This window comes from Uranotaenia lowii, chromosome 2 (assembly GCF_029784155.1).
Source record: "Uranotaenia lowii strain MFRU-FL chromosome 2, ASM2978415v1, whole genome shotgun sequence".
In the NCBI taxonomy this organism is placed as follows: domain Eukaryota; kingdom Metazoa; phylum Arthropoda; class Insecta; order Diptera; family Culicidae; genus Uranotaenia; species Uranotaenia lowii.
This window is the reverse complement of record NC_073692.1, coordinates 32,590,972-32,618,570: the sequence shown is the minus strand read 5'-3', so window position 1 is coordinate 32,618,570 and position 27,599 is coordinate 32,590,972. Positions and strand designations below refer to the sequence as shown.

Genomic DNA, 27,599 nt, shown 5'->3' with positions numbered 1-27,599 from the left:
GACAGATAATCATTCGCGAGAGCCTTCATTACGTCGTATGAAATAAAACGTAAACAAATAGTTTTATTTAAAAAAAAATACAAAAAACTATATGTAGAGGCAACACTGCTCCATCAATAAAGACGACGGGTTGAGTTTTGAGCAGTATCCACGAATACCGGCTAGATAGAGAGGAGCGAACAAAACGAGAGAAACTGTGGTGGTCTATGTGTGTCCATGATAGAAGGTCAGTTGGCCAAGGAATCGAGTGTCGTGCGGAAGAACATTAAAGAGTGGTTTAAAGTTAAAAGTGAGTTTTTATTATAAGCCCGAAAAACCCGGATTCAACGGAAATAAACTAACATAAACTAGTCGCAACTTCTTTCCATCTAGAATATTTGTAACCTGGACAACAAACCTGAAATACAAATTTTAAAGCTTCTACAGCAGTTTTCTATGAATTTTTAAGATGTTTCATACGACGTAATGACAGCTCACGCGAGATAAAGGGTAGATACTCTATATTTCGACAGGAGCTAGTTTTCGACAATTTTTTAATGAAAGGCTTATCTTTTTATTTGGTGGCTCAAAATAGCTATGTTCATATTTTTCTATTTTTTTTCTCCCAGTTTAGTATACGTTGAATATAAAAATTTTTATAAATAATTTGTTTAGTAGTAGTAAACCAATAATTGAAAAGTAACATTTTAAATCACCTGTGAAATTCAATGCTATCGACCAAATAAGAATGATTTTGAATCACAAAAAACTCCCCTTTCATTCGATTGAAAGCAACATAAAAGAAATCAATGGATGGATAAGGTTCTGAAATCAATCTTTTCGGTAATTTATTTCATATTTTTGCTACCATTTTAAGAAATTTCAACTGTTTTTTGAGCTGTCGAAAACTAGCGCTTCGACACCCATCTTCCTGGGTATGTATATACTGTTTCCATGGTGTAAAAAACGCCGTGAAGTAGACAAGCTATCCAATATGCAAAAATTCATATTCCTGTGCTAACAAAGAAGGTGAAAATATTCTTGTCGAAAACTAAAACTTTCTGTGTCGAAAACTAAAATTGAATGTCGAAAGCTAGTTCATCGAAAGGTTTTAGTATAAGGACAATAAAAACTTTGTCTTTAAACTTTCGATCAATAAAAAAGGTGGAGAATGAAGATAAAAGTCGGATTGAATTGAGATGAAAAACTTTTGTTATTTAATGTATTGATATGGGTTTTCTGACAAAACAAAATTTGGGCTCAAATGAAAGGGGAAAGTTTCAGCTTCCGGATGGTGCAATTTTTCTTCCAGAGACACCGTGTAATACAGAAAAATGAGTCTTCCAAAGATTACCACCCTTTCTGGAGGGCTTAGCTTTAATACATTAAATCAGTTGAAATCACATTGAAATTAGTGTATTTTCACCATTGTCACGTTTTTCCTCACTTCACCTGATTTAAAAACACACGACCTCTCATGATTTTCAAGCACAAATCACAATTATCTAAAAATAATTTTATTTTTGAAAACAAAAATTTGCAGCGAAAAACATCCGTCATAGAAAGTCACAGCCTACCCTCCACGTCCACGTAATTAGAGATAGGAGCGAAAAATGATGACAATTATACTTCAGAGCTGGCTGATTAGAAATATTTGATAGAACAGTTTCGTTTGAAGTTAACATACAACAGTGCTGATGCACATTTTTTTTAAATTTCACTCCCATAAGTGGAGGACAGACATTTTAGAAACCATTATGACCGAGGCAAGAAGCAAGCTAAAGCTCAAGTAAATTTGCGATTCTTTGAATCATACATATTTAAAATGTCGCCCTTATTAATTTAATAGCCACCGTTAGCGAACACTCGGTTAGTAATACAAGATAAACTTTCGCTCACTACAGCCTGTTAGAAATAGGTGGCATTTCACTCGCTCGTTCGGGAACCATAAGCAATGGAGGCGAAAAGCAAATTCAATTGCTGGATGAAATTTAAGCAGCATCTATTTTAATGAGATGAAAAGTTCTCAAAGTTTACCAAAAAAGGGCAGCTTAAATTGTTGGTACCAGTATACAAATTTGGAAATCTATCCAACATAAAATTAGAGTCAAAATAAGAGAACGAGAATTTTAGCTTTAATTTATGGGTCAAGTTGGAGTTGTTGACAGATTGGCTTTGTTTAAATGATTTGATTTCCATCAAAAAGCATTATATTTCCAAGAAAGATGAGAGATATATAAAATCGATTGCAATCAAAACTACATTCATGATTTTTCTAAATAATTCCAAGCATTCATTTAACTTTTGACCGGCTTTTGAATTTTCAGACCACTGTGCACCAACACCGACAAACGACGTTTTCGCACATTCATACATTCGCGGAAAATAATAAAAAGGTAAAATTACCGAGATAGCAAGGTGAACGCTCGTGAAAGCCAAAAAGGTAACTTCGAGGTGAAACTTACCTCACAGCGAGGTAAAGTTTACCTGAATCAAGCTGGAAAAAAGGTACAATTCACCGAGAAAAAAGGTGAATTCAAAAAAGGTAAATGTTACCTCGTAGTGAGGTGAACCTGGATTGAGCTGAATTAAAAGGTACAATCCACCAAGAAAAAAGGTGAATCAAAAAAAGGTAAAACTTACCTCGTAGGGAGGTGAAGTTGACCTGGATTAAGCTAAACAAAGCGGTACAGTTCATCTCGAAAAAAGGTAACAATTTGCCGAACCCGTTTATTGAGGTTAAGCTGTTTTGTCATCCAGGAACAAGTTTTGCTTTGCGCCCAATAAGTGAAAATCGGAACAGAACGGTAAATGTTATCTTAGATTTCTATAATACTGCTGATTCTCGTCATAATACTTTGCTTTTGTTACAGATTGGCCGACATTCCGAAACATCTAACAGAATATTCCGGAAAAGCAGGACCTAACCGGGTCAATCGAAGGAGAAGGATATGAATGTCAATGCAATACAAGAGGATTCAGCGGCCAAGGTTCCTTGGAAGAACTCGAAAAAGGTGACCCTGAGGAAGCAGGAGTATTTGTTCGACAACGAAGCAAAACGATGAGTTGAATGGCCGAAGGCTGGTGTAGAAAGTTAGCCTGGACTTCGCTCAACAATAATTTTCTGCATTCCAACATTAATTATAGAGATAAATAAATAACAATTTTTGAACGAATTTTGTTTTATTTTTATTGACTAAACCAATCAAACCAGCTAACATTTACCTTTTAAATCGGAGTACGGGATAACGGTATATATTTACTATTTTGCTAAGTGAATGCGAAAAAAGTAAAATTTACCATTTTGCTAGGTGAATCGAAAGAAGGTAAAATTTACCTTTTTGCTAGGTGAATGAAAAAAAAAAGGTAAAATTTACCGAGAAAGCTGGGTGAAAAAAAAATCACTTCGCAAAAAGGTAAATTTTACCTTTTTTATTTTCCGTGTACTTCAATTATTGGAATTGCACACCAAGATTAGGTAAAAAAATCCAATACTAGATAGAAAATGTACGTTGTTTGGAGTAGGTTAAGTTTTATATTTTTACCATCTTTTTCTGCTGCCAATGGTATTTTTGCGATTTTTCCATATGGAAGTATATTTTTAAAATCAAATCGACCATGGTAGATGCACTAGCAAGGTAGGTTCATTTTAGCTTTTACCCGAAGATCATAATTTTAACTGCAGGTTGTCATGTGAAAAAAAAAAATTAAGCAGTTATTAGGATTCAGTTGTGAACAAATGATACGCAGAATGTTAACATAGATATGTAATTTTCTTTGATGTTTAATTTTTTTTTGCCCATGTTTGAACGTAAATCACAACAAATCCATTTTGACTTGCCAAGATATGGAACATGCCAAGTTAAGGCTCACTTTCTCTGCCTATTCATATTTTGCTCGAAGGCGTACATCGGAGCTGGAAAGAAATTGTTCCTATATTTTATTATGTTCCCATCACTTGCTTCAAATTGCTGGCTTATCGCTTTTTAAGACAACAGCATCTGATACCAAGAGCAGGACATGTGGATAGGATTCGATAAGCTTTAAATAATTATAATTACGGATGAATACTTAATTATAGCCTTTTGTCAATTGAACAGTACCTACTTTTAAAGCGGTCAAAGAACTGAATAAGCCGATCGTTAATGAAATTCACTTTTTATGGATGAAATTTCTCCATCGATGAGTTATCTTCCATCAATGAATTCAAGGTCAGTATTTCGAACACTTGACGTTTGTCGGCTTAAGGCACACACCCATCCCGGGTGAAATAAAAAGAGTTGATAAACATACGTAGGTAATCGCAAACTGGCAAATTCTTCGTCTTTCCGCTCCAGAGAGAAGGTTGAAAAAAAAACTAATTTACATTCAGTCGAGTTGCTTGGCGGAAATGACACAACCGTAGCAATGCTGCGGCCGCCATTCATCCGCCATTGTCGGCTATCTGCTGTGTGTTGCAATAAAAGAAGAGGTATTCAACAATTCAACAAACCCCAACTGCGGCGAGACGACGTCCATTGAACGACGCCATCCCGACGTTGGAAGAACTGTGAGCTGTCAAACAAATCGTATCTATCTTCATTGATTATATGATTTGCTCATCTTAACCGGAGATAGAATTTCGATAAGCCGGACAAAGGGGAAAAATTATTATCATCAATTCAAATGAAATAACTGAACAAAAATGACAAAAATGACAAAAATGACAAAAATGACAAAAATGACAAAAATGACAAAAATGACAAAAATGACAAAAATGACAAAAATGACAAAAATGACAAAAATGACAAAAATGACAAAAATGACAAAAATGACAAAAATGACAAAAATGACAAAAATGACAAAAATGACAAAAATGACAAAAATGACAAAAATGACAAAAATGACAAAAATGACAAAAATGACAAAAATGACAAAAATGACAAAAATGACAAAAATGACAAAAATGACAAAAATGACAAAAATGACAAAAATGACAAAAATGACAAAAATGACAAAAATGACAAAAATGACAAAAATGACAAAAATGACAAAAATGACAAAAATGAAAAATGACAAAAATTACAAAAATTACAAAAAATGACAGAAAAACAGCATACTAACTCTAAGAATTATCGTCAAAATCGAAAAGACTACAATAATTTAAAAAATGTCAAAAATGTCAAATGTTCCTTTCACATCTCGGAAATTTATCTTGAAATATGTCATCGACAATTGCCTTATCCACAGCTAAAATCGTCCCCAACTTAAGAGGTCATTGAATAAATCATACGATATATCGTTTATTGTGGAAAAAATCAATAATAATGCTCACATGTTTAGTTGCTCACAGAATTTCTCACATCTTATTTATTATGGTTATAATGTAGTTTGGTTGTATAAGTAAACTGTACTTGATATTGTTTGCTTTTTTTTGTGGTAATAATTTTTGTCTCTTTATTAGGTTGTTTTGGCTGCTTTCAAATACATTTTTACAAGTGGGTTTTTTAAGCTACCTATATGTTTACAAATTTCAACTCGGCGATTATTCTTACGGTTTCGCATACTTTTTCTCCATTGTTTGCCCCGGCAAAACAACAAGCTGGTTTAAAATTCTTGAGCCCTTCATGTATTTATTCTCAGAAGAAGAGAAAACCGTGTTTTTCGGTAACAGTAATGGCGATTTTATTTCCACAAAGTTTGGCTGATTGATTTCCAATTGTGTTTTTGTTTTGTATTTATTCATGTGTAATTCAAACCAAATATTCAATGATGGAACAGTAGATTTTTCTGTCGTTCCCAAGAGAGGCTAACGGACCAATGTTAAAGATTTCGTGTTCTTTTCACTCAAATCCTCCGGAAACGGTCAGTTCGTTTAAGTTTTTTTATACAGTTAGTTCAACTTGATTTCGATTTTATAGAATCGCTCGGTGTTTTCTAAACAATTGCTTCCCAACAAATTGATTTTTCCTTAATGGTATTTGCTTCTATCCAAAAAGCATATTTTTTTCTATGTCTAGCTGCTACCTGATGGGTCTTCTAGGGGTTAAAATGTCGGCAAGTATCGTTTTTTGATTTGATCCCTCGCCGATTGGATTTTTCATTCGTGAATTCGTCCTCTCACCACCCCCATTTCGAATGATAACAAAGTGGAAAATTGCAATTCAACAACTTAAAATCACTGGCTTTTCTTTGTTCCTGACAGTGTGTTTTTTGTTTGTCCCATCGTTTTCCGTTGCTCGATCGTTTGATGCTTGTGGCCTGTCGATATGTCGGTTTATCTGCGGGGTGTTTTTTTTTTTTTGTTCCATCGAAATTTTTACCCCAGGAATCGGATGTTGGTGAAAATTGCCTTGGCCGGTCGTTTTCGATTGCAAAAGTTAACGGTCCGCTGGTGATTTCCGACCCGATTCTCGTGCAGTCCTACCAACAGCTTGAAGACGTCCTCCCGGCTGGGAACGCACAGGTAGCGCGCATCGGCGTCGTAGCTGAAATAATAGGAAAGATTTAATTGTCTTAAGCTAGAATTAGGTATGAATTTTGTAAATACAAAATCGACAAATTCTTAAAACTAATTTTGTTGAGACCAAACAAGATTTATGAATGTGATGAAATATTGTAAAATGTTAATGCACATTAATTTAAATTTAATGGTTTTTAGAACCATCATAGTGACAAACTAGTGGTCAGGAAAACAGAAAAATTATTGAAAAAAAATCCGTTCAAATGTCAAATTGGTCTAATTAAATCACTGACCAGTGATTAGGTAACAAATTTTGTTTCTTGAAAATGATCACAATAAAAACTTTTGTTGAAGTCTTTAGGAAAGATTTTTATTGAATATATTTGCCTTGTAAATTAAACAATAGTTTTGTTGATTTTTTTTAGTTGTAAACATGTGTGTAAACATCAAACACAAGGGAACCGGATAGGTTTTCAATACCAAGCCACCAATTGAATCTTCGAGGGTTATAAAATAGCTAACCCTGTGTGCTTTGCTACACTTTGTAAAACTGAAAGAATATGTGTTAAAAATAATTTGAATTTTTATTTATTAAATAGTATATCGTTTTCAATTGGAATTTCAACATCAAGAACAACCTCTTTAAATGATAGCTGCTTCATAAAGTTCGAATAGTAATGGCAGGTTGATTCTTATTCTAAAATAATGACTTTACTATATTAGCTTCATTAGTTCTCGAATTATATAAAATCGTCTCTCTGAATGAAAGAATCGAAATACATTTCTTGAAACTCAAAAATTAAACTTTTTGTGTGCCTGGTTTCGTACGCTGTGACACCAATTAAAGTAATTTTTGGTTCGATTCGAACTTAATTTTACATCTTTTTTGTCCTTAAAGCTGATATAATAAGAAAAATACAAAGGTGCTGCATATATTCAGGGGTAAAAACCGCGTGTGAGACATATTATTTCCGGGATTTTAAGCTCAATGGGTTTATTCAGCTTATTCAGCTAGTAGTTCCGCTCAAGATCATATTTTACTTTTAAAAACTACGCAATTAATTGATATTGATTTTATGAGATTTTCTACCATTTTAGTCATAAAGGATCAGTTTGTAATTGTCAAGGGTTACATAAATTGACGTTCAAAGTCAGCATAAATGGGTGAAAATTGCATCCGAAATGCGTATGTTTTAAAATCTTTTAAGACCATTATTTCATTCCATAAATTTTAGCTACAACTACAATGTTTGTATCAAAAGATCTTGAAAAAGTATTTTTTTTTTCAACATTTTGATAAGATTCATAAACAATCATTGCCTACACGCAGAGAAAGCTTGGATTTTGAAACAAAACAAAACTGACTTTGATTCAAAAAATTCATTTTTTTCGATTCTTGTTTTGTTTTCTTTGAATCAATGAATTATGGTTTTGTTTCAAATAAATAATTTTTGAAAGAAAGAATTAATTTTTTGAATCGAATAATTTTGGACTTTGATTTTAAACAAATTCTTTGATTCAAAAGACATTTGTTCAATTGCATATTTATTTGGAAACAAAGTAAATTTTCTTTCAACCAAAGAAAAATGTATTCAAAGCAAAGGAATAATTTCTTAAAATAAAAACTTTAAACTTAGGAGGTTTTTTGCATTGAGTAAGAAGAATTTAAAACGAAAAATCGGTTTGGCTGGTCGTGTGAAAATGTGGATCAGAGTTAGCTTAGTTAGGAGGATTCAGGATAAAGTATGGTAAGTTTATGTCAATTAAAGAAAGAATATTTAAGATTTTCAATAAGTGCTTGAAATTTTACAGGACCACGGCCGATAGATGGTTTTCCAAGTCCCTGGATGCCTCAACCGAGGTGACACCGCTCCAATCCAGCGATCAGGTCCACGAAAATTTGAACCGGATGATTCGATTAAAGTGAACCAGTGTGACCCAGTGTTTCATTTATTTGTGAATAAAAATAAATTTTATGAAGAGATTAACCACCGTAATTTTTGTTTGTTACTTTGATTTATCGGCCTAGCGGTGAAAAGTGATGTCCTTTTTAGTAGGGACATCTAAAGATTATGAAATTTTTTTATATAGATGGATAGAAGGTTAGAAGAAATGAAAGATGGTGAAAATGAGCGGGTAGAATTTGTCTAGAAGCATTACCATCACATACCAAATTTTTGTTCCTCACGAGCCTACTACTATGAAGTGGTAGATACAGATAGAGTTGCATCTACCACCACACATTAGTAGGCTTAGCGTGGTCCGCCCCACAAGCGAGAACTTGTAGTGCGGACGAACAAAAAGATGATATGTGATCGCTCAGATAAGCTCCCTTTAACTCAGAAACGCATCTATCGATGTTTAAGTCTTCTCAGTTTGTTATCTTCGCATTCGTTACATGCGGGGTTTGCATGCGAAACGGTACGGTCGATAGTCTGATAGTGACCAACCACCGATGCTGTGATGTCGTGAGCGATCACATATCATCTTTTTGTTCGTCCGCACTACAAGTTCTCGCTTGTGGGGCGGACCACGCTAAGCCTACTAATGTGTGGTGGTAGATGCAACTCTATCTGTATCTACCACTTCATAGTAGTAGGCTCGTGAGGAACAAAAATTTGGTATGTGATGGTAATGCTTCTAGACAAATTCTACCCGCTCATTTTCACCATCTTTCATTTCTTCTAACCTTCTATCCATCTATATAAAAAAATTTCATAATCTTTAGATGTCCCTACTAAAAAGGACATCACTTTTCACCGCTAGGCCGATAAATCAAAGTAATAAAAATAAATTTTAAATTTGAAATCCTTTCTTTTTATTATTTGAAATTCCTAATAGGAATTTCAAAACAACAGAAAATAATGCTTCCAATTGGAATAAATAGAAAATGGTTCAATGAATAAATGCTTTTAAATCTAAATTAAATTACCTTGTGGCAAAAGAAAGCAACTTTGAATCATAAGAAACTGTTTTTTGTTTCAAAGTATCAATATTTTTAATCAAAGATTTTTCAAAAGAAAAATGCTTAGAAACAAACGAAAATGCATTTGAAACAAAAAAAAATTTATTTATCCCAAAATGTAAGGAAATTTTCTTTGGTTTTCGCTGCACTTTCCTTTGAAATAAAAAATCTTTTCGCTGCGTGTAGATCTTACACAGTAAACGATAATTACCGAGTTCGGTAATTTTTTTTACCGAAATCCTAACATGTGTAAATCGTCAAACTGATCGGTAATTTTTTCGGTGAAAAATAAACGATCATTGGTAAATCGATTCTTCAAATCTCGGTAAATCATCTTCAAATTTGAAGGTCTGTAATGAAATTCTTCGGCTGTTTCGTATTTACCAAAACTTGTTTATTTTTGTGCCACTAAAACACGTTTTAACTGAAATGTCAGTTAGCAAAATCAGACAAAAACACAGCAGAATTATGTTTGTTTGTTTATTTATTTTAAAGGGATTTTACCTCACAGCAGAATTATCATATGACTCAATTGAAAGTAAAATCGATTCGCTACTCTTTTGAGGCTTTGAAAAACATTGAAACCTTATGTTTTCATTACAAACTTTTTTATGATGGGAGTAGGCGATGACTCGCGCGAATGTCAACAATTTTTGCTTCATGTAGAAGTCGTTCTAATTGGCAATTTGCAGTTCAACACGACTCTCAGAGGGCCCTGCGATCAAAATGATGATGTTAGGTTCTCAAGTGTCAAAACAAGTAGTAGTTTTCCAAAACACATGACAATTTTTGAAAATATCGCAGTTAAATAAAATATTTAGTCAATTGGGGTTGGAGAATATGGTAAGAAAAGTGAATTCTTGAATCGCTAATACATTTTGTAACATTTTCATCATTTAAACTTCATTAATTTTTAGTTTTTCGGAAAAATTGTAAGAGTCAACCTGCAGCAACTTGGAAGATCTACCCGGAGAAAGAACGTTTGAAGTGCCGCTATTCAACAGTTCTCGAAAAGGAGCGATTTGGAAATAAACGACATGGAAAGAATTTTTTAGAACCAACTCTGAGATGAAGATTTCTTTGCTCGTAATATTTTTATCCATTTTTAACAAGTTCGTTCTTATTGAATTTTTTTTTTTAATTTTGAGATACGTGTCGAGTTACAAGATAAAAAATTTAGCTTCTTAATCCTCATTCGAAAAACAACTGCTAAAGAATGTGATGGAACGGACGGACCCAAAAAGGAGCATGCCGCAGCCCGTGGCTTAGAGGATAGCCTTCCAGTCTTCTAAGCCAGCGGGTATGAGATCGAGTCCCGGTCACGGCACACATAGTACACTTTCTGTGGTTTGGTGGTTTTAGCATTGTAAGATGCAAGCCATCATATCCTTGAAAGATGTACGCTTAGAATTAAGAAAAAGGGAATCTCTTCGAGGAAACATCAAGTTTCATTGAGATCCTGTATGTGTTTGTGTTCGTTTTTTTTTTTTTTAAAAGTACCCTTTTTTCTCCTTGCGATGGTTCAAAACGGAGTTCGAACTGCGAACTCGTAATTGATCCCTTTTTTTCCTTCGGCGAGGGAGCAAAGCTAAGCTCGACCTTATGAACTAAAAATCGAACTCTCTTTGTTGGACTGAAAACACTTAGCGAGTTCAGTTCGAACCGGAACAGCAACCAACGAACACGTCGTAAAATTTTGTCGTTCCGGAACAATTACCGGAGGACTACGGCCGATGACATAGTGAGTGCAATGCGATGCGAACCGGCGAATGCGATTCAATCCGGCGAACCACATTTGAAGAAAATTTTTGCGAATCGCTTAAACCTGACATACTCAACGCGGCGAAGCAGATGTCAATTTGTTCCGCCGCTCGAGTTCGCATTGGCCGCGTTCGCCAATTCGCATCGCATCGCTCTCACTATGTCATCGGCCTATGAAGGAACTACATAATGGAAGGCATGTTCACCGTGTCAGCGTAAAATTCTATCCGTCATTGTCATGCTACGGTGAGCGGCTTGGAATTTCCGGAAACTTCCGGATGTTGTTTACTTCCCGTAGGAAGTAACATCCGGAAGTTTTCTTTGACCGGGAGTGTCAAAACTTTCCACCGCTCTGTGATTGCAATGCAATGTACCGGAACAGCAATATCCGGGTACAACAAATTTTAATCATCCTTTAATTCCCTGAAAATAAGCAACCCTCGAAAAAAAGAATAAATTCGAGTTCGGCTGCCGAAGTTAGTATTGGGTATGCCTATCAGAACTTAGTTTTGCGATTGCCCAGTCGAACTCAAAGTTGAGTGCTGTCACCGAAGTGCTGTTTTGCACCAAAACTACTTAATTTTGTAATTTTGAGTTCAAAAACAGGAGCGTGCGAATCAGCAACACAGTCAGAAACAAGCATGTCAAACTAGCCTTTCGCGAGCCGTATGCAGGGCGGTCCTAGAGCTGGCTCTTGGGGGGGGGGGGGGGGGGGGGGGGGGGGGGTTAGAGGGGGGGGGGGTAGGGGGGGGGGGTTAGAGGGGGGGGGGTAGGGGGGGGGGGTGTTAAATCATCAATGTGGAATCATCAATGAGTGTTCCAGCCGATAGAACAGAAAAATATTGTTTTCTGTTCCGATGTTTATTAAACTGATTATTAAACTTATTTAGCCGAAAACCTAACAAACAATCTTGTTGATAGTGCAATGGTTTTTCGAGTTTATCACGATCAAATAAATTTTTTATATAATTTGGAACGCTTCGGCAATGTCCATAATTAAGAACACACTGAATAAAGTGTTCCTAATTATGGGCATATTAAAATAAATGTTAGTTTTCACTTAAAAAAATGGTTTCAACATTCTAATTACAAAAGTGATGATAAAAACAAGCTGAATTTTTCTTCAAAGAATCGGTTGTCAAATTCAACTTAAATTTTTCATCATTTTTTAAGAAAAATTCCTCAACTATCGGATATACTTTGAAACGATCCCATTTATACTAAAAATTCTGGTAGTTAGAAAACTAAACCATATTTATAATCAAAGTTCAGGTGATTCTATGCAGATTCTATACAGAATTAATTTTTTTTGTAGTTGAGAAACTTGGTATGTTAACATTAGGCACACATGCCAAATTAGGAACACGCACCTACATAAGAAACTAAAATAATATAATATACAGACATAGTCATCATTATTGAATATACTATGCAGTAGAAAAATAAAATCTCATAACAATGCATCTTCTTTCGTATTTTTATAAATACCATGAGCTTTTAAAAACAAATGCTTTTTACTGAAAAGTTCAAAAATTAAGATTTTTTTAACACAATTTTCGAACGTTAAAAAGCATCTGCTTCTATTGAAGTTCCGTTGTATTTTCAAATGAGTTATGGAGACGTTTTGAGCTATGATGCAATCTCAACTGAAAAAAAAGAACTGGAACATAAATAGAAACAATCGACTTACGGTCTGCTTCTGGAATTCTGCCTCTTCCAGGGATATCTTCGGTAGTATCGCCCGGAGCGTTTGCTCCCACCAGTTTTGAATTGTTGACTGTCCTCAGAATGCTGTCCTTCCTCAGTCTCCGTGGTCGCTTTCTTTCCCTCGCTGTTTGCCCCTTCATCATCGTGGCTGTCGTCTTCGCCGTTGTCCTCGTTGCTGCTCTCATCGCCATCAGTTGAAGACGACGATATGGACGACGCCGACGCCGCCCCACTGGAATCCTCAATGTACACAATCGGGAGCGGACCTTCCGGGAGTTCCTCCAGCATTCTCATCAACAGGTTCGATTTGACTTCGATGTCTTCCTCTTCCTTGATGCGTTCCAGCCGTTCTCGAATCAAATCGAAACTTTCGACATTCTGGAAATTGTTGCCTCCGAGGATGGCCTGGGAGATCACTTGCTGGTAGGCGGAGGAGGAGGAGGGTGTTGGTGCCGATTGTTGAAACAGTGGATTGTCGCCGATTTCATTGGCAAACTCCTCCAGTTCCAGGCCGAGGTCTTCGTTGTGTTGCTGTCTGGCGGCGGATGGGAAATTCATTCCATTTCCCTCGTTCGTTGGCCGGAACTGATCGTAATCTGTGGGGAAAGTGGGGGAAAATGAGAATGGTGAAAATTCTTTAATTGGCTCTGATGAACGTTTCAAATTGAACTGGACTCGAGGAATGTTTTTGGAGGACTGGTTTCGAGGTGCCAAATAGCTTTAGCAAATGGATGTCAATGAATTTAGGAGGAATGCCCATTAAATTAAAATTTCGCCATTTTTGCCACTTTTGCCATTTTTGTCATTTTTGTCATTTTTTGTCATTTTTTGTCATTTTTGTTATTTTTGTCATTTTTGTCATTTTTGTCATTTTTGTCATTTTTGTCATTTTTGTCATTTTTGTCATTTTTGTCATTTTTGTCATTTTTGTCATTTTTGTCATTTTTGTCATTTTTGTCATTTTTGTCATTTTTGTCATTTTTGTCATTTTTGTCATTTTTGTCATTTTTGTCATTTTTGTCATTTTTGTCGTTTTTGTCATTTTTGTCATTTTTGTCGTTTTTGTCATTTTTGTCATTTTTGTCATTTTTGTCATTTTTGTCATTTTTGTCATTTTTGTCATTTTTGTCATTTTTGTCATTTTTGTCATTTTTGTCATTTTTGTCATTTTTGTCATTTTTGTCATTTTTGTCATTTTTGTCATTTTTGTCATTTTTGTCATTTTTGTCATTTTTGTCATTTTTGTCATTTTTGTCATTTTTGTCATTTTTGTCATTTTTGTCATTTTTGTCATTTTTGTCATTTTTGTCATTTTTGTCATTTTTGTCATTTTTGTCATTTTTGTCATTTTTGTCATTTTTGTCATTTTTGTCATTTTTGTCATTTTTGTCATTTTTGTCATTTTTGTCATTTTTGTCATTTTTGTCATTTTTGTCATTTTTGTCATTTTTGTCATTTTTGTCATTTTTGTCATTTTTGTCAATTTTGTCATTTTTGTCATTTTTGTCATTTTTGTCATTTTTGTCATTTTTGTTATTTTTGTCATTTTTGTGATTTTTGTCATTTTTGTCATTTTGTTAAGTGAAACCTGTATTCTTTCTTCAAATTGGAAAGGGAGGAGAGCATGATTTTTATATGTTTAACCTCTGACTTTTAGATGCAAGAATTTACTTTAAACTAGCTGCTTTTAAATGCCGTAATTAACTTTAATTACAGGTTTGATATTTTCAACTGGTCTGTCTGCTTCATAAATGAGTAGTTTATCATTCTTGGCTTGTTTCTTTCTTGATGTATCATGAATCTCGTTCATTGCTCCCTTCAAATGAAACCCATTCTTAAATCCTTTTACGTGCAAAGCGTCAGGATAGAGTTGGATTGTTATAGTGAAACACCCCCGTAGCCTTATCAAGTTCCACCGTTTTATTGATGTTAATTGCACAGGCCACACAGGGTAATTACATTCGTGACCCACTTCCGGTTTCGGTCTTTCTGCCTTCCATCCCATATGGGTAAATAGTAGGGTGGCCCACCCTCTTTCAGCTTAGCAAACTCGACAAAAGTCAATTTCTGGAGCGGGAATGGCTTTGAGAAACGAAAAAGCATTCGGTTGCTCAATAACAATGTCGGATGTCCCGAATCCTGCTAGCATGTGGGTGGCATCCAAATGTTGGGTCGCGATTTTCTGCAAGATAACGCATTTTATCCCGATGATATTCCGGTTTTGGGGCGATGCTATTTTTAGACATATACGGAGACTACATTCAGATGGGACACGACTGTTTTACTAATTTAGCTGCCCTGGAGTGCACTTTCAGCTTCCATTTGTGCTTGGACAGCCAGACAAGTGCCGTTATACCAATCGAAGGACGTATTTTGTCTACGAAAAAGGAGGGAAGAAAAATAAATAAACCACTTTTCAACCAATTACCCAATTCCCCGATCCCGGGGAAAAAGCAACAAACCCATCTTAGAATCTGCCTAATTTTATTTCGGTAAATCCACAGCGATTTTCCAACCGTTTTACCCACTTCTATTCGATGGACTTGGGCCCCTCGAAATTGAATTAATAATCCTTCAATATTGCTGGTGGCAGGAACATAAAAAATCAGGTAAAGGACCGGCTCCGGGATTTATGAATGACCGTGGATTATTCCAGCCTTTTTTTGCTGATTGATTTGCATGAAAATTGGCAGCATGCTTTAGGATACTTTATCGGAATGAATTTTAATCGATGCTGGAGCCAACCAAAAAAGCAGCTTCAGTGATTAATGAAGTCAGTCATTAGGGATAACCGGGGAGAATGTGTTTTATCGGTTTTATGAATACTAAATTTAGCTTGTTTGTCAAGCGGAAGATTTGTGATCAGTAAATTTATTTTTAGGGAGCTATCACATTTTCGAGGCAAATTTAACTTATTGTTATATGATAATTTTCGCTGAGAATAACTAAAGAAGGATACAGTGCAAAGATTTCCTCCCCAAGTAACAATTTTTGCTTTATTATGGCCAGCACAACTTCGTTAGAGCTATAGTATTAATCTTCATAAAGAACTAAAGCGTTTTCTATACATCACCAATACTCTTATAAATAAGCTAAACTCTAGCTATCTGGCTCTGTTCCTGAAACGTCGTCATGACGTCGATAAAATCTCGATTCTGTAAAATTTCGATCATTTATTTTTTTTAAAGGAAAAAATAAAATTAAAAATAATTCGCGGAAAACATTTTTCAATAAATATTATTGAAAAACATGACATAATGATTAAAATATGCCAGATAAAATATTTTCAAATTCATACATGACATTGTGAATCCATCAATATGGCGTCATTTTGTGCCCTTAAATTTTGCAGCCAACATAGCGTCAGTCAATTCAATGCTTAATAGCATTATTATGATCAGATACGCTCCTAATAAGTTTTTTAAAGGTTTTATGAGAGCCATAAAAATAGCTTATATTTTACGTTTCTTTCGCAAGCCAACCATTTACACGCTTAGAATGAGTTCCTCATTTTTGAGTTGTTCTTAAATGATATAAATAAGGGACTGTTTGTGAATGTCCGGTGAAATGATACCATGAGTTGAAGTCGAATTGCGTTGTCTGGCGTCAGCTTGAAATCCAAGATGGCAGCTTCGGTGTAACTTTAAAATGTTCTAAAGGACATAAAATCGCATGAAATCCCCACTTAATAGGTATTTGGTGAAAGGATTAAAATTGAAAATGGTGAATTTCACTATCTGACGCCATCTTGGAATCCAAGATGGTGGCTTTCGCTGAACTTTGAAATGCTGTAAATGAATAAAACTCGCACGAAACTCCCACAATATGGGTATTGGGAGAAAGGGCTAAATGAGTAGAAGTCGAAGATTGCTATCTGACGCCATCTTGAAATCCAAGAGGCTTGCGCTGAACTTCGAAATGCTGTTAATGACTAAAATTCGTATAAAAACCACAAAATATGGGTATTTAGTGAAAGGGCTAAACTAGAAGAAGTTGAATTTCGCTATTCGACGCCATTTTGAAATGCACAGCTTTCGCTTAGCTTCAAACTACTTTTATCACTGAAAATCGCATGAAACCCCTATAGTATTAGTATTGAGTGGAAGGCCTAAACTATAAGAGGTCAAATTTCACTTTATGACTCCATCATTAAATCCAAGATGGCGGCTCCTGCTCCTGCTCAATATGGGTATTGGGGTAAAGCGCTAAACGAGTAGAAGTCAAATTTTGCTATCTATCGCCACCCAAGATGGTGACTTCCGCTGATCTTAGATGCTGTAAATGATCAAAAATCTCATAAAAATTTCATGTGATCTACAGCAAATTCGACATCTACTCCTTTAGCCCTTACACCCAATACTCATATTGTGGAAGTTTTTATACGATTTTCAGCATTTTGAAGTGCTGCGAAAGCCGAAATATTAGATTTTAAGATAGTGGCAGATAATAGTGATGCGCGAACACTCACACTTTTTTTCAAAAAGGATCGAACGAACCATGGCTCTTGAAAAAAGAACCGTGGTTTGAAAATGAGCCGTTATAGGCCGTTGTGGCAGTGGAAAACCTCCTTTCTTCGAACCAAAGATCCGTAGTTAGAGCGAGCCATGGCTCGATCATTCTTTCCGATAGAGCTGGTTTAAATGAGTAGCTCTTGGCATCTCTCCCATCACTAAACATGCAGAGCAACATAATCTGAGAGGCGAAGAACAGCTAAAAGCCGTTTGTTCGTTCTCGCGAACCAAAAGAACCAGGTGATTCAAAAAAGAGCCACGGCAGACAGAGAGAAAGAACTGAGCAGAGATTGGCGGGCGTTCATTCGATCGAATCTAACGGCTCTCCATACTTCTCTCTCCATACATTCAGTTTATTAACCAGAGTTAAGCGGCGAGTTACGACTCTTTTTCAAACCTTGGTTTTTTTTAACCGTGGCTATTTTTCGATCTGAAAGCCGTGGTTTCTGCTTTTCTTCGCTCTTCAGTTTATATTGCCTGTAATTTGCTGGGCGCGCAACCAATGCTTATTTGAACCAGTTCTTTAAAAATTGTCGCCCTTCTTGGGCATATTATACACCTCCTTCCACTCCTCCGGTAGCTGTTCTGTGTCCCGGATCCGATCCATCAACCGGTGTGGGCCATCGGTCATCCTGTTCGGGTCTGCGAGGATGGCTGCGATGCCATCCTTGCCAGCATACTAGTTGTTGTTCAGCATGCGAATGGCTTTCTTAAATTCGCTCATCGTTGGGAGTGGCTCCACTTCGTCATTTGCTACGCCGGTGATGAAGCTTCCCCCACCGTCTTGGTCTCCTGCATGTGCGCCGTTCAGGTGTTAATTGAAGTCCTGCTTCCACCTTTTGATCTCCTCACGATTGTCCGTCAGGATGCCTCCGTCGTTATTCCGGCACATTTCGACTTGAAGCATGATGCCTTTGCGGGATGCGTTGAGCTTCTTATAGAAATTTCGTGTACCCTGGGAACGATGTAGCTGCTTCAGCTTCTCGATCTCATCCTCCTCTAGACGCACAAACACGCAAAACTAAAATCTTGTAGCTATTTTAATTACTTACTAACACGATATTTCAAAAACTTAAGCTAGCATACATAATAACTACTCACGGGCCCGTTTTTCCTACCACAACATCAAAACGCACAAAAATCATATCACAGCTTGGATGGCACAAGTGTATCACAGGTGAATCTGGGACGGCACAGATGCATCATAGCTTAATATCACAGTCGTATCCCTGCCTGGCTGCACTGCTTCGACGGGCGTACCGCAGCTGCCCGAAGCACCTCCGACGACTTCTGGCTCGATCCGGCTGGCTTTCCCTACGTCCGCAGCTTAATTTCGCATAGACGAAACTCACAAACCCAAAATGGCGAAAATCGAGTCCCGAAAAGCGATCGGCTGACTCAGCTCCCAAAAACGACACTCAGATCTCCAACAACGACCTATCGACAAACGACTATGTCTTATTATAGCGCCAGCACTAAATTTTACTTCGGAAGTCCGGTCTTCCGATCCCGAACTTACTTCCGAACATTTTAAAGGTTGTGTTTGAAAAAATAACAGTGTATTATATGCAACGTTGCCACACATAGATCTGTATCCACCTGACTATCTCTACATACATTACACTCTTACAGACAAGAATGAGATACACAAACGATTCAAATGAATTTGTGGCAACGTTGATTTCATGTGAATTTGAAAACAGAAAATTTCGTGGCGCACGCTTAAATAAAACGACTCAATATGTTTTGGTCGGAAGTCAGCCATGATGCCAGTTCACCAACGACGTTTATAAATTTTTTTTATCTAAACGCTCAATAGCACATCTCTCTTCCGTACTACAAACTTCTCACTCACCCACTAGGGGTCGTTGTTTGTCCCAATACTGGATCCACTGTCGGTGTGATGAATGCTTAGGTGAGGGTTTTGCTAGTGTCCCTCCTGTACGGTTAGTTTCTTTTGTTTTCTTTGTACTGTTTTTTTCTTTGAGCTCGGCACTGTCCTCCGTCTGCGTTTTCGCTGGGTTCGTCTCCAGATGCCTAAGAGTTGATGAAACGTCTGATTGTTTCCGATTCAGCAAGGTTAATTTATTGTTCTCACCTTACTCGCTAACTTTCAGCTACTCAGTTGTCGCCAAAACCGCACCTACTCAGTTCTGACTAAACGGCTTTTACTCAGAACTGACTAACAGCCCTTTTCGCGACAACTGAGCCATGGTTACTCAGAATGCGCGAAGAATTCTGAAGCGGTTTTTGGCCGCTTTTTCCATGCTAGAATAGTTAAAACCTATATTATTTTTCAGACAAATGATGGATTTGTTGATTTGAAGAATAAAAAAAAGTCCAAATGTTGTGCTTACACATTTATTTAAAAAATGAAATTGTTTTTTTTGGCCGGTCTGGTTTCGTCTCCCGGGCCGGGACCCATTATGCCATAATAGATTTAGTTATGACAATTGTATTTGGACCACCTTCGTCACAGAACCCTGTAATAGAAATAATATCGGATTAATAGCTAGAAATAACCTTTAAAATGAATACTCACCATGTAAATTTCCTCTATTTTGCTGCACGAAAACAACCAAATTCGACCGCCTCGCACAAACTGATCATCATTTACTCAGTTGTCGCCTTCAAGCACTCGAGTTCTCTGAGTGCCGAATTTTCTGACGTCTGAGTAAATTTTCCGCTGATATTTGAGTTCATTAAGATCAGCCGTCGGCTGCTTCATACATGTGGCGACGTCTGAGTAAAAGGTAGCCGGGCTCTGAGTATTTCAAATTTAGCGAGTAGAGCCTTTAATAAACCTAAATTCCTGCCTCCTTTGTTAACAGCGGTACTGGGACGCGAACGAATGGCAGGTTTCCGACCGCAAGAATTTCAGCAGCAATGGCGAGTCGAACTTGACAAATTATGTATTTCTGCTGCTGGTGTTGGTGGTCGATTCGTTGATTGTTGTTTACGTTGATCATTGTTTTTGTTTTGTTGCACGAGGTTGCACGGGTACGTTTGACAATTTACACTCTTAATTCGAAACAGTTAGTTTTGGCTCGAATTAGTACAATCACGCTCAAAACTAAATTATCACAAATACTTCATTATAACGCTATACTCTTCGTCCATCACCCTCCTACACTCCTCGTCGAACCAGTCGTTCCGTCGTGTTCGTTCCACATGCCCGATGACGTTCCCCGCAACACCGTTGATGGCTTTCTAGATTGTACCCCAACAGCCCGCGAGAGAGGCTACGTCAAGCTCGCCCTCCACCGACAGCGCTGCTTCGTGCGATTTTAACCGAGGCGGGCGTTGGTTTCGTTCAATACGAAAAGTTTTGAGTGAATCTCCACCATCACCAGATAATGGAAAAACTCGATGTTGGCGCCTCGAAAGGATCTGACGTCGATGATATCCGAAAAGTGTAGCCTGTCTATCAAAATGTGGTCAATCTCTGATTGAGTTTGGTATGATGATATTCAAGTGTACTTGTGTAGGAAGCGGCCAATAGTTTGGAGACGGTAAAACTGAGAAGTCAGAGGACATTTTCGTAGGTCAGCTGATGCGCGCTGAACCTTCCAATTGTCGGTTTAAATTCCTCCTCCTGGCCGACCTGAGCGTTAAAATCCCCGATGACTATCTTGATATCATGTTTTGGGCAGTGGTCGAATGCACGTTCCAGCTCCAGCTGCGTGTATAATGCTTCTTTGTCGTAACCTATACTTCCAAGATGAGGGCTGTGCACGTTGATGATGCTGATGTTAAAGAACCGGCACTTGATTCTCCAGCGCTTCGTCATCTTCCCCATCTTTATAACAGCTGTTCTAAGCTCGTGTGTGTTGCCGCAGCTCTGGTAGATGGCATGACCATCTCGGAACGCACGTACCCTAGTGCACTTCCAGCACTGCCGCTCCTGCATTCCTCTTGTAGAGCTACGATGTCGAATTGGCGGCTCTTCAAGTCGTTGAAGAACACGAGGGTACTGCCCATGAAATTTAGAGATCGGCAGTTCTATGTTCCAAGTTTCTAATTGCTGGTTCCTGTTCGTCGCGTGTGGGTCTTTGTAAATTTCCATCCGAAATTTGTTGTTCACTATCTCGCAGGAAGACCGTCGTGAAGTTGCTGTTTTGGGTTCCGGTACTCAAATTGAGATACTCTTGTGAAACTTTGGCTTCGATGTATTGAATACATAAAATCGTTAGGAAACATTTTTATTCCATAGTTAGAACGTAAACGAATTTTTTTTAAACTTTTCTGTACTTTTTCCCATTTCTTAGCAAAAAAAAAACAGCTTTGAAACAAGAAAAAGCTATGGTTCTCCGGATTGTCCGGAACCAAGTCGCTTCACTTTGGTTCTCCGGATCTTCCGGAACCAAGTCGCTCAAAACTTGAGATGATGGCGTCTCTATGGTTCTCCGGATAGTCCGGAACCATGTCGTTCAGTAACCGAAGATCTTAGAACCGATTTTCAGTCGGCCCCAAAGTTATGCTGAAAAAATCAAGTTTGTTAGATTACACCAATCACTTATCATGGAGGCTCAACTGCGCCATTGTAGTGAATTTTATCTAGCTTTTTCTTTTATGAATTATTTTCCAAACTCTAATTAGCTCAAACATCCGTTCGAGATAAAAGTCGTTACCAGAATCCCATTGAATTGAAAATTCCTTACACTCTCGGGGCTATGAGCCAGAGAGATTTGTTTCTCTCTTTCTATCAAATACTCAAAAGTATCTATGTATCGTGACTCAGAATAGCTATGTTCAAATGCTCAATCATTTCATTTTTAAAATAGGTTTGTTCTATTATTTTCATACCATTTCCATGAATCCATTGTAGTGAATTTTATCTAGCTTTTTCTTTTATGAATTATTTTCCAAACTCTAATTAGCTCAAACATCCGTCCGAGACAAAAGTCGTTACCAGAATAAGAGTACAGGAGAAGGGCAATGTAGAGAATAATGGTATGAAAATAATAGAACAAACCTATTTTAAAAATGAAATGATTGAGCATTTGAACATAGCTATTCTGAGTCACGATACATAGATACTTTTGAGTATTTGAAAGAAAGAGAGAAACAAATCTCTCTGGCTCATAGCCCCGAGAGTGTAAGGAATTTTCAATTCAATGGGATTCTGGTAACGACTTTTGTCTCGAACGGATGTTTGAGCTAATAAGAGTTTGGAAAATAATTCATAAAAGAAAAAGCTAGATAAAATTCACTACAACTGGGTTTTTCATTGTTATTCAAAAAATTTTAAGTTTTTTTTTAACTGCGACCCAGAGATGGGTCTTGACACAAACATTCAGTCAGCGAAACTTTTTTGTAGAGAAATATATCCAACTGTGTAAGTTGAAATTTCAGGGACTAGCTAAGATGAAAATTGATGTTGAAAAACATGCATAAAAATTCGCCTTGTTTCCCGGTAGGACTTAAACCCACATCTAGGGCCTCTCCGGGGCCCATGTATTCACATTCTCCTTGTCTCCTGTAGTAAACATCAATTTTCATCTTAGCTAGTCCCTGAAATTTCAGCTTACACAGTTGGATTCATTTCTCTACATTTAAATTTTATGTTTGTGAAAATTTGCGTTCCGATATCGGACGCAGTCCATTTTCATCACGATAGAAACCTAATTCATTCGGAGGAAAAGATTTTCTAAGTTGTTTGAAAGTTTTTCAAAGTTTTGCTGTGTCAAAATGTAACATTTTTAACCCTTTTGTCTAATTGAATATTGAGAACATCTTTCAAACACTTTATTCGCTTGGGGACTTAAACCTTTTCGTGCAAACTTAAAAGCATTCTTAATAGATCAGAAACCCAAGAATCTAGCTGCAATCACCGAGGGAATTTGACGGTAAAAGGGATAAATTCGAGCTCATTTAACTGGCCATGTAGCAAGCTACTTACCAAGGTTCCCATTCATTTCCGGTGGTTCCAGCATGGTCAGTGGGCTCCCGTGACGATACGGTTGATGCCGGTGGTGGTTCAACAGATGGGTATCGGCATCGTGGAGAGACCGGAAATGAGATGCACCTCCGCTGCCGCCGCCGTTACTGTTGCTGCTGGCCATTTCGATGCCGGAGTTAAAGTCCATCGAGGGCAGGAAGTGGGGCTGAGGGCGGCGGAAGGCAAACCCATTATCCGGTTCGATAAGTATGGGCTGCTGCTGTTGGTGACGCTTTGAAGTGGCCGAAGCCGAAGATTTCTGGACCGGCGATGCTGAGAAAAGGGCCTGCAGATGTGTTCCAACTAAGGCGGGTTGACCCAGGGGAATGGCCACAGAAGTGCCACCCCAACAGCAACAGCAGGCCAACATTAGCTGGACACACACGACCACGAGTGAAGCCATCAGTAGGCGTGGGTTTTTTTGTCCCCGAGAGAGAGATGGACTCTAGTGATTTAGTCGGCAGAATAGAGTCAAATTTGTTACGATTATCACTGTGCGGGGTCGTCGTTTGGTTCTCAGATATCGAACCTTTTACCACCGGGGCGCTGCATTTTCGTTTCCTGTAAGGTTGAAGCGAATGGTTAGTTAGTTTGCGCGTTCCTGGAAGCTACGATGTGGAGATGAACGATGGCTAATGGAACATTTCAAAAGGATTGCCGCCGACCGGTAGTGTTGCGAAAGAAGGAAACGGTAGTGAAAAATGAGCCGCGAAATGGTCAAGCATGCAAGACTCTTGTAATTAGATGGGAAAGTAGCGCGAAGGTAGTGTTCGAGTGTTAGTTTTACTACACACCTGGAAAGCATCATGGCATGTCCAACTTTTCAAACTGGGTCAAACTAACTTTTGCTTTTGTCTTTTGCTTTATTCTGTTTTTTCTTGAAGCATAAAATAAATGACACAAAATGTTTATTGCTCGGGCAGTACGAGGAATGTTTTCGTAGTAATTTTAAAATTAAAAATGAAAATTAAATGAAGATTTGAAACTAAATCAATTTTAGATATTGTTACAACCTCAGTATATTATGCCATTGGCCAGGAAGGGCTGTAGAAGAACCGTAGTTGATAGCTAGCTCAAGGTTCAAGCTCATATTGTTACGGCTTCAGTATAACGATCACAATTTTTTTTCCATTGTTTGTCACTTTCGATCAACGATTAAGGAAGGGTTTCAAGTTTATGGTTTTTCAAAATCAATAACATATACTGCTTAGTTGACTCTTTGAGTGGCATCCATAAATTACGTGAACGCCGAAAACGCACTTCTGTATATTTCTCCCTCCGTATGTCACAAACCGTAACGCTGGGACGTACCTCAATATGATAATTACGAAACGCTGTTAAATATCCCCGCTCTTTTTCTCTTATTTTTGAATTTTGATTTCAAAGGTTTAAAACGGTAATTGTACCTGGTATTCGGTTTTCCATCGTTTATTTCACAGATATCCAATACAGATCTTGAAAAGTCTCTCTAAGAATCTTTATAATAAGAAAAGGATATCCCGAGCAGACTTTGATGATTGAATCGAAAGCAAAGAGGAGCCAAAATTTGAAAAAATGACATCAAAATAGCTGCGACCCCTGTGATATTTTTTGAGTGTAACTTCAAGATACCAGTACTGCTAACCACTCAGTATTGGATCCTCCATGACGTATTGGCGTGCATCACGGAGCACTTTGGATTCACAGCTTTAGTAGTGTCGGAGCTTAACGAAATATTCTTTGTAATCTATGTTGTTTGAAAAACTCTCAGCTTACGATGTAGATAGTGCCGGAGATGACCTTAAAATGGCAGTGATAGGGTCTAGAACGACATGTATGTATGTATGTATGTTGATAATCCACCATGGGTGCACGGATTCACCGCAGTTTTACCAAAGTATGAACCCTCTGCATTCTTATGATTAACTATTCAGAGCATCTCTGATGCAGTATTTTCCATAACCGGCACCATGGCTTCGTTTCATCTGTTGTGGACGTATGTACTTCGTATGAGTGTTTGTGTTTATTTTGGACGAATGTTTCAAACACCTCCAAAACCAGTCAAAAATTTATAAAATTATCATGTTTTATAAATTTACTACAAGTATTCCGGCATCCGTGTATATACCTGGCTAGTTTGCAGATGGTTGATCATTCGAAAATATATGCATTTGATTTAATCTTTAAATACACTTGGCATCTTACCTTGTTACGCAACACTATCTACCTTACCTTCCAACCATAGATGCCACACCTACCGATTTTTCGGTATTCATACCGATTTTTGAGCAAATTTTTATCCAAGAATCGGTATATATCGAATACCGATTTTTTGCAAAACATACCGATTTCATACCGATTTTTGGGAATTTGATACAAAATGTAAAATATATTTCAGTGTAAGCGAGACTACCGAAAATATAGGGTTTCTGTTCAATTGAAGACGACCTAATTATATTATTTGGCGTTAGCTCAGTAAGAAACATTGAAGCTTTTATGATAAGTGCACGTTATTCAATATTTCAATTGAAACTATCAAATTTTAGAGGAAAGAAGTATTTTGTTTTTGATAGTCGAAAGTTTAAAGATAAATCTACGACACAAATCAAGTTTTAACTATCCGTTGGAATTTGGAGGTAATTTTTAAATTGAGAATGTTGGAAAACTGTCGTTTTCTATAAAATATTCTATGATATTTATAATTGCGCCAAGATAACCAGCGGAAATTACTCTAGTGAGGTTGAGTATGTATGAGTTTTCAGAATTTTGAAAACACAAAAAAATTGTAGAGAACACTCTATAAGGATGATATCTACAAGGAATCATGTGTAAATCGATAACATGAAGAAATTTAATGATTGAAAATATTACAAAGAGGCTTCTTGTTTTTTTTTAATAGAGAATTCCACAAAAACTTTTCAATATGCGATTTTTTCAAAATTAGGGCCCACAGATCCAAAAGAGTATAGGAGCAAATGATCCATGAGTTAATAATACGTTACGATTTTTCATGTTTCAAACTATATTTCGTGATTTCTTCAGATTTTTAGTAGTTTATTTTCATACCTTATGTTCGGATGAAAAATACAAATTATTTAAATACGTATGGAAAATTGCCAAACACAACAGCTTTAAAGCGTTTTCTCTGGAAATTTGCTTTTATGCACTCATACACGTTTTTGGCATCAATGCAGTAATTATGAAAATCTAAAGTTTGTAAAAATTTTCTAAAAATTATAATAGAGAAGAAAAAACAGTATAAATCTTCTAAGAACTCTTAAAATCAAATAAAAATCTATAACAACAAAAAAAAACAAGCACACAAAATACTATAATATGATTTAATTCATCGACTTTTTTTGGCGGATTTTTGTTTGTAAGATTTTAAATATTGTATATTTAGGTAAAAATTCATTGTTTAAAATATAATTTGAGTGTCCACTAAAGAGGAGCGCTAGCCATAGTAGCTCAAAACGTCTGGACAACTGGTAAAAACGTTTTTGATTCAAAAATCCGCCAAAAAACGTCGATGAATTAAATCACATTAAATCACGGCGATACACAAAATTCCAAAATACTATTAGGCATTTATTAGAAAAAGTTTTAAATAACAGACTTCAGAATCACTATCGATTTTTTTTAATCGCCATAAAATACCGATTTTCATACCGATTTTTCGGATTTCCATACCGAAAAAAGATTTTTTTGGGTTCAAAAATACCGATTTAAATGTGGCATCACTGCTTCCAACCTAACAATATTTTCTTCCAGCCAAAAATGAGTGATCTGACCTATACCACTACGCTTTTAATATGGCATACTCTGCCTATTTTCATCGTTTACAAATTTTCGTTTTTTCCACTTCCCACTTCATGCAAATTTTTTTTTCTCTTCGCCCAAACGCTACTCCTTTCTGTCGAGATCCAAGCAGGCTCTCTTTTCTTTTTATTTTCTAACATTCCTCTCAAATGATTCCTACTCAATTTCTCAGATTTTATGACTAACTGCTCTCTTCCACCCACTTCTTTTCCTGCCCTCACTTGAAGTAATTTTTCACTACGGAAGTAAACTTCGATTCAAGTGGATTGCTTCATTCTTTCCATTTTTCTTCAGCCACCACTTTCTGCACTTAAATACCCCGTAGCGTAGGCTGCTTGATCAAAATTTTTATTTCGGATCAGCTTTGCAACTTTTCACTTTTAAAATCACTCCCCGATTCCATCAAAGAAGATTTCAATGATCACACGAAACGAGAAGCGACAAATTTATTTGATCGCAGCAAGCCACAGTCGTCGTTATGGTAACCACACGAAA

The 27,599-nt window shown here is 36.9% G+C and overlaps 1 protein-coding gene across 1 annotated transcript in view; it reads right to left on the bottom strand.

The window, feature by feature from the left end:
• Positions 1–5,241: 5,241 nt before the first annotated feature.
• LOC129747514 (uncharacterized) overlaps positions 5,242–27,599 on the bottom strand; it is a 103,343-nt gene continuing 80,985 nt past the window's right edge. Inside the window, exons 2-4 of the mRNA XM_055741771.1 lie at positions 23,268–23,867; positions 12,838–13,450; positions 5,242–6,446 (exon numbers count right to left, since the gene is read on the bottom strand). Of these exons, the coding sequence (XP_055597746.1) occupies positions 6,278–6,446; positions 12,838–13,450; positions 23,268–23,709 (1,224 nt within the window). The 5' untranslated portion in view covers positions 23,710–23,867 and the 3' untranslated portion in view covers positions 5,242–6,277. The remainder of the gene's footprint in view (positions 6,447–12,837; positions 13,451–23,267; positions 23,868–27,599) is intronic.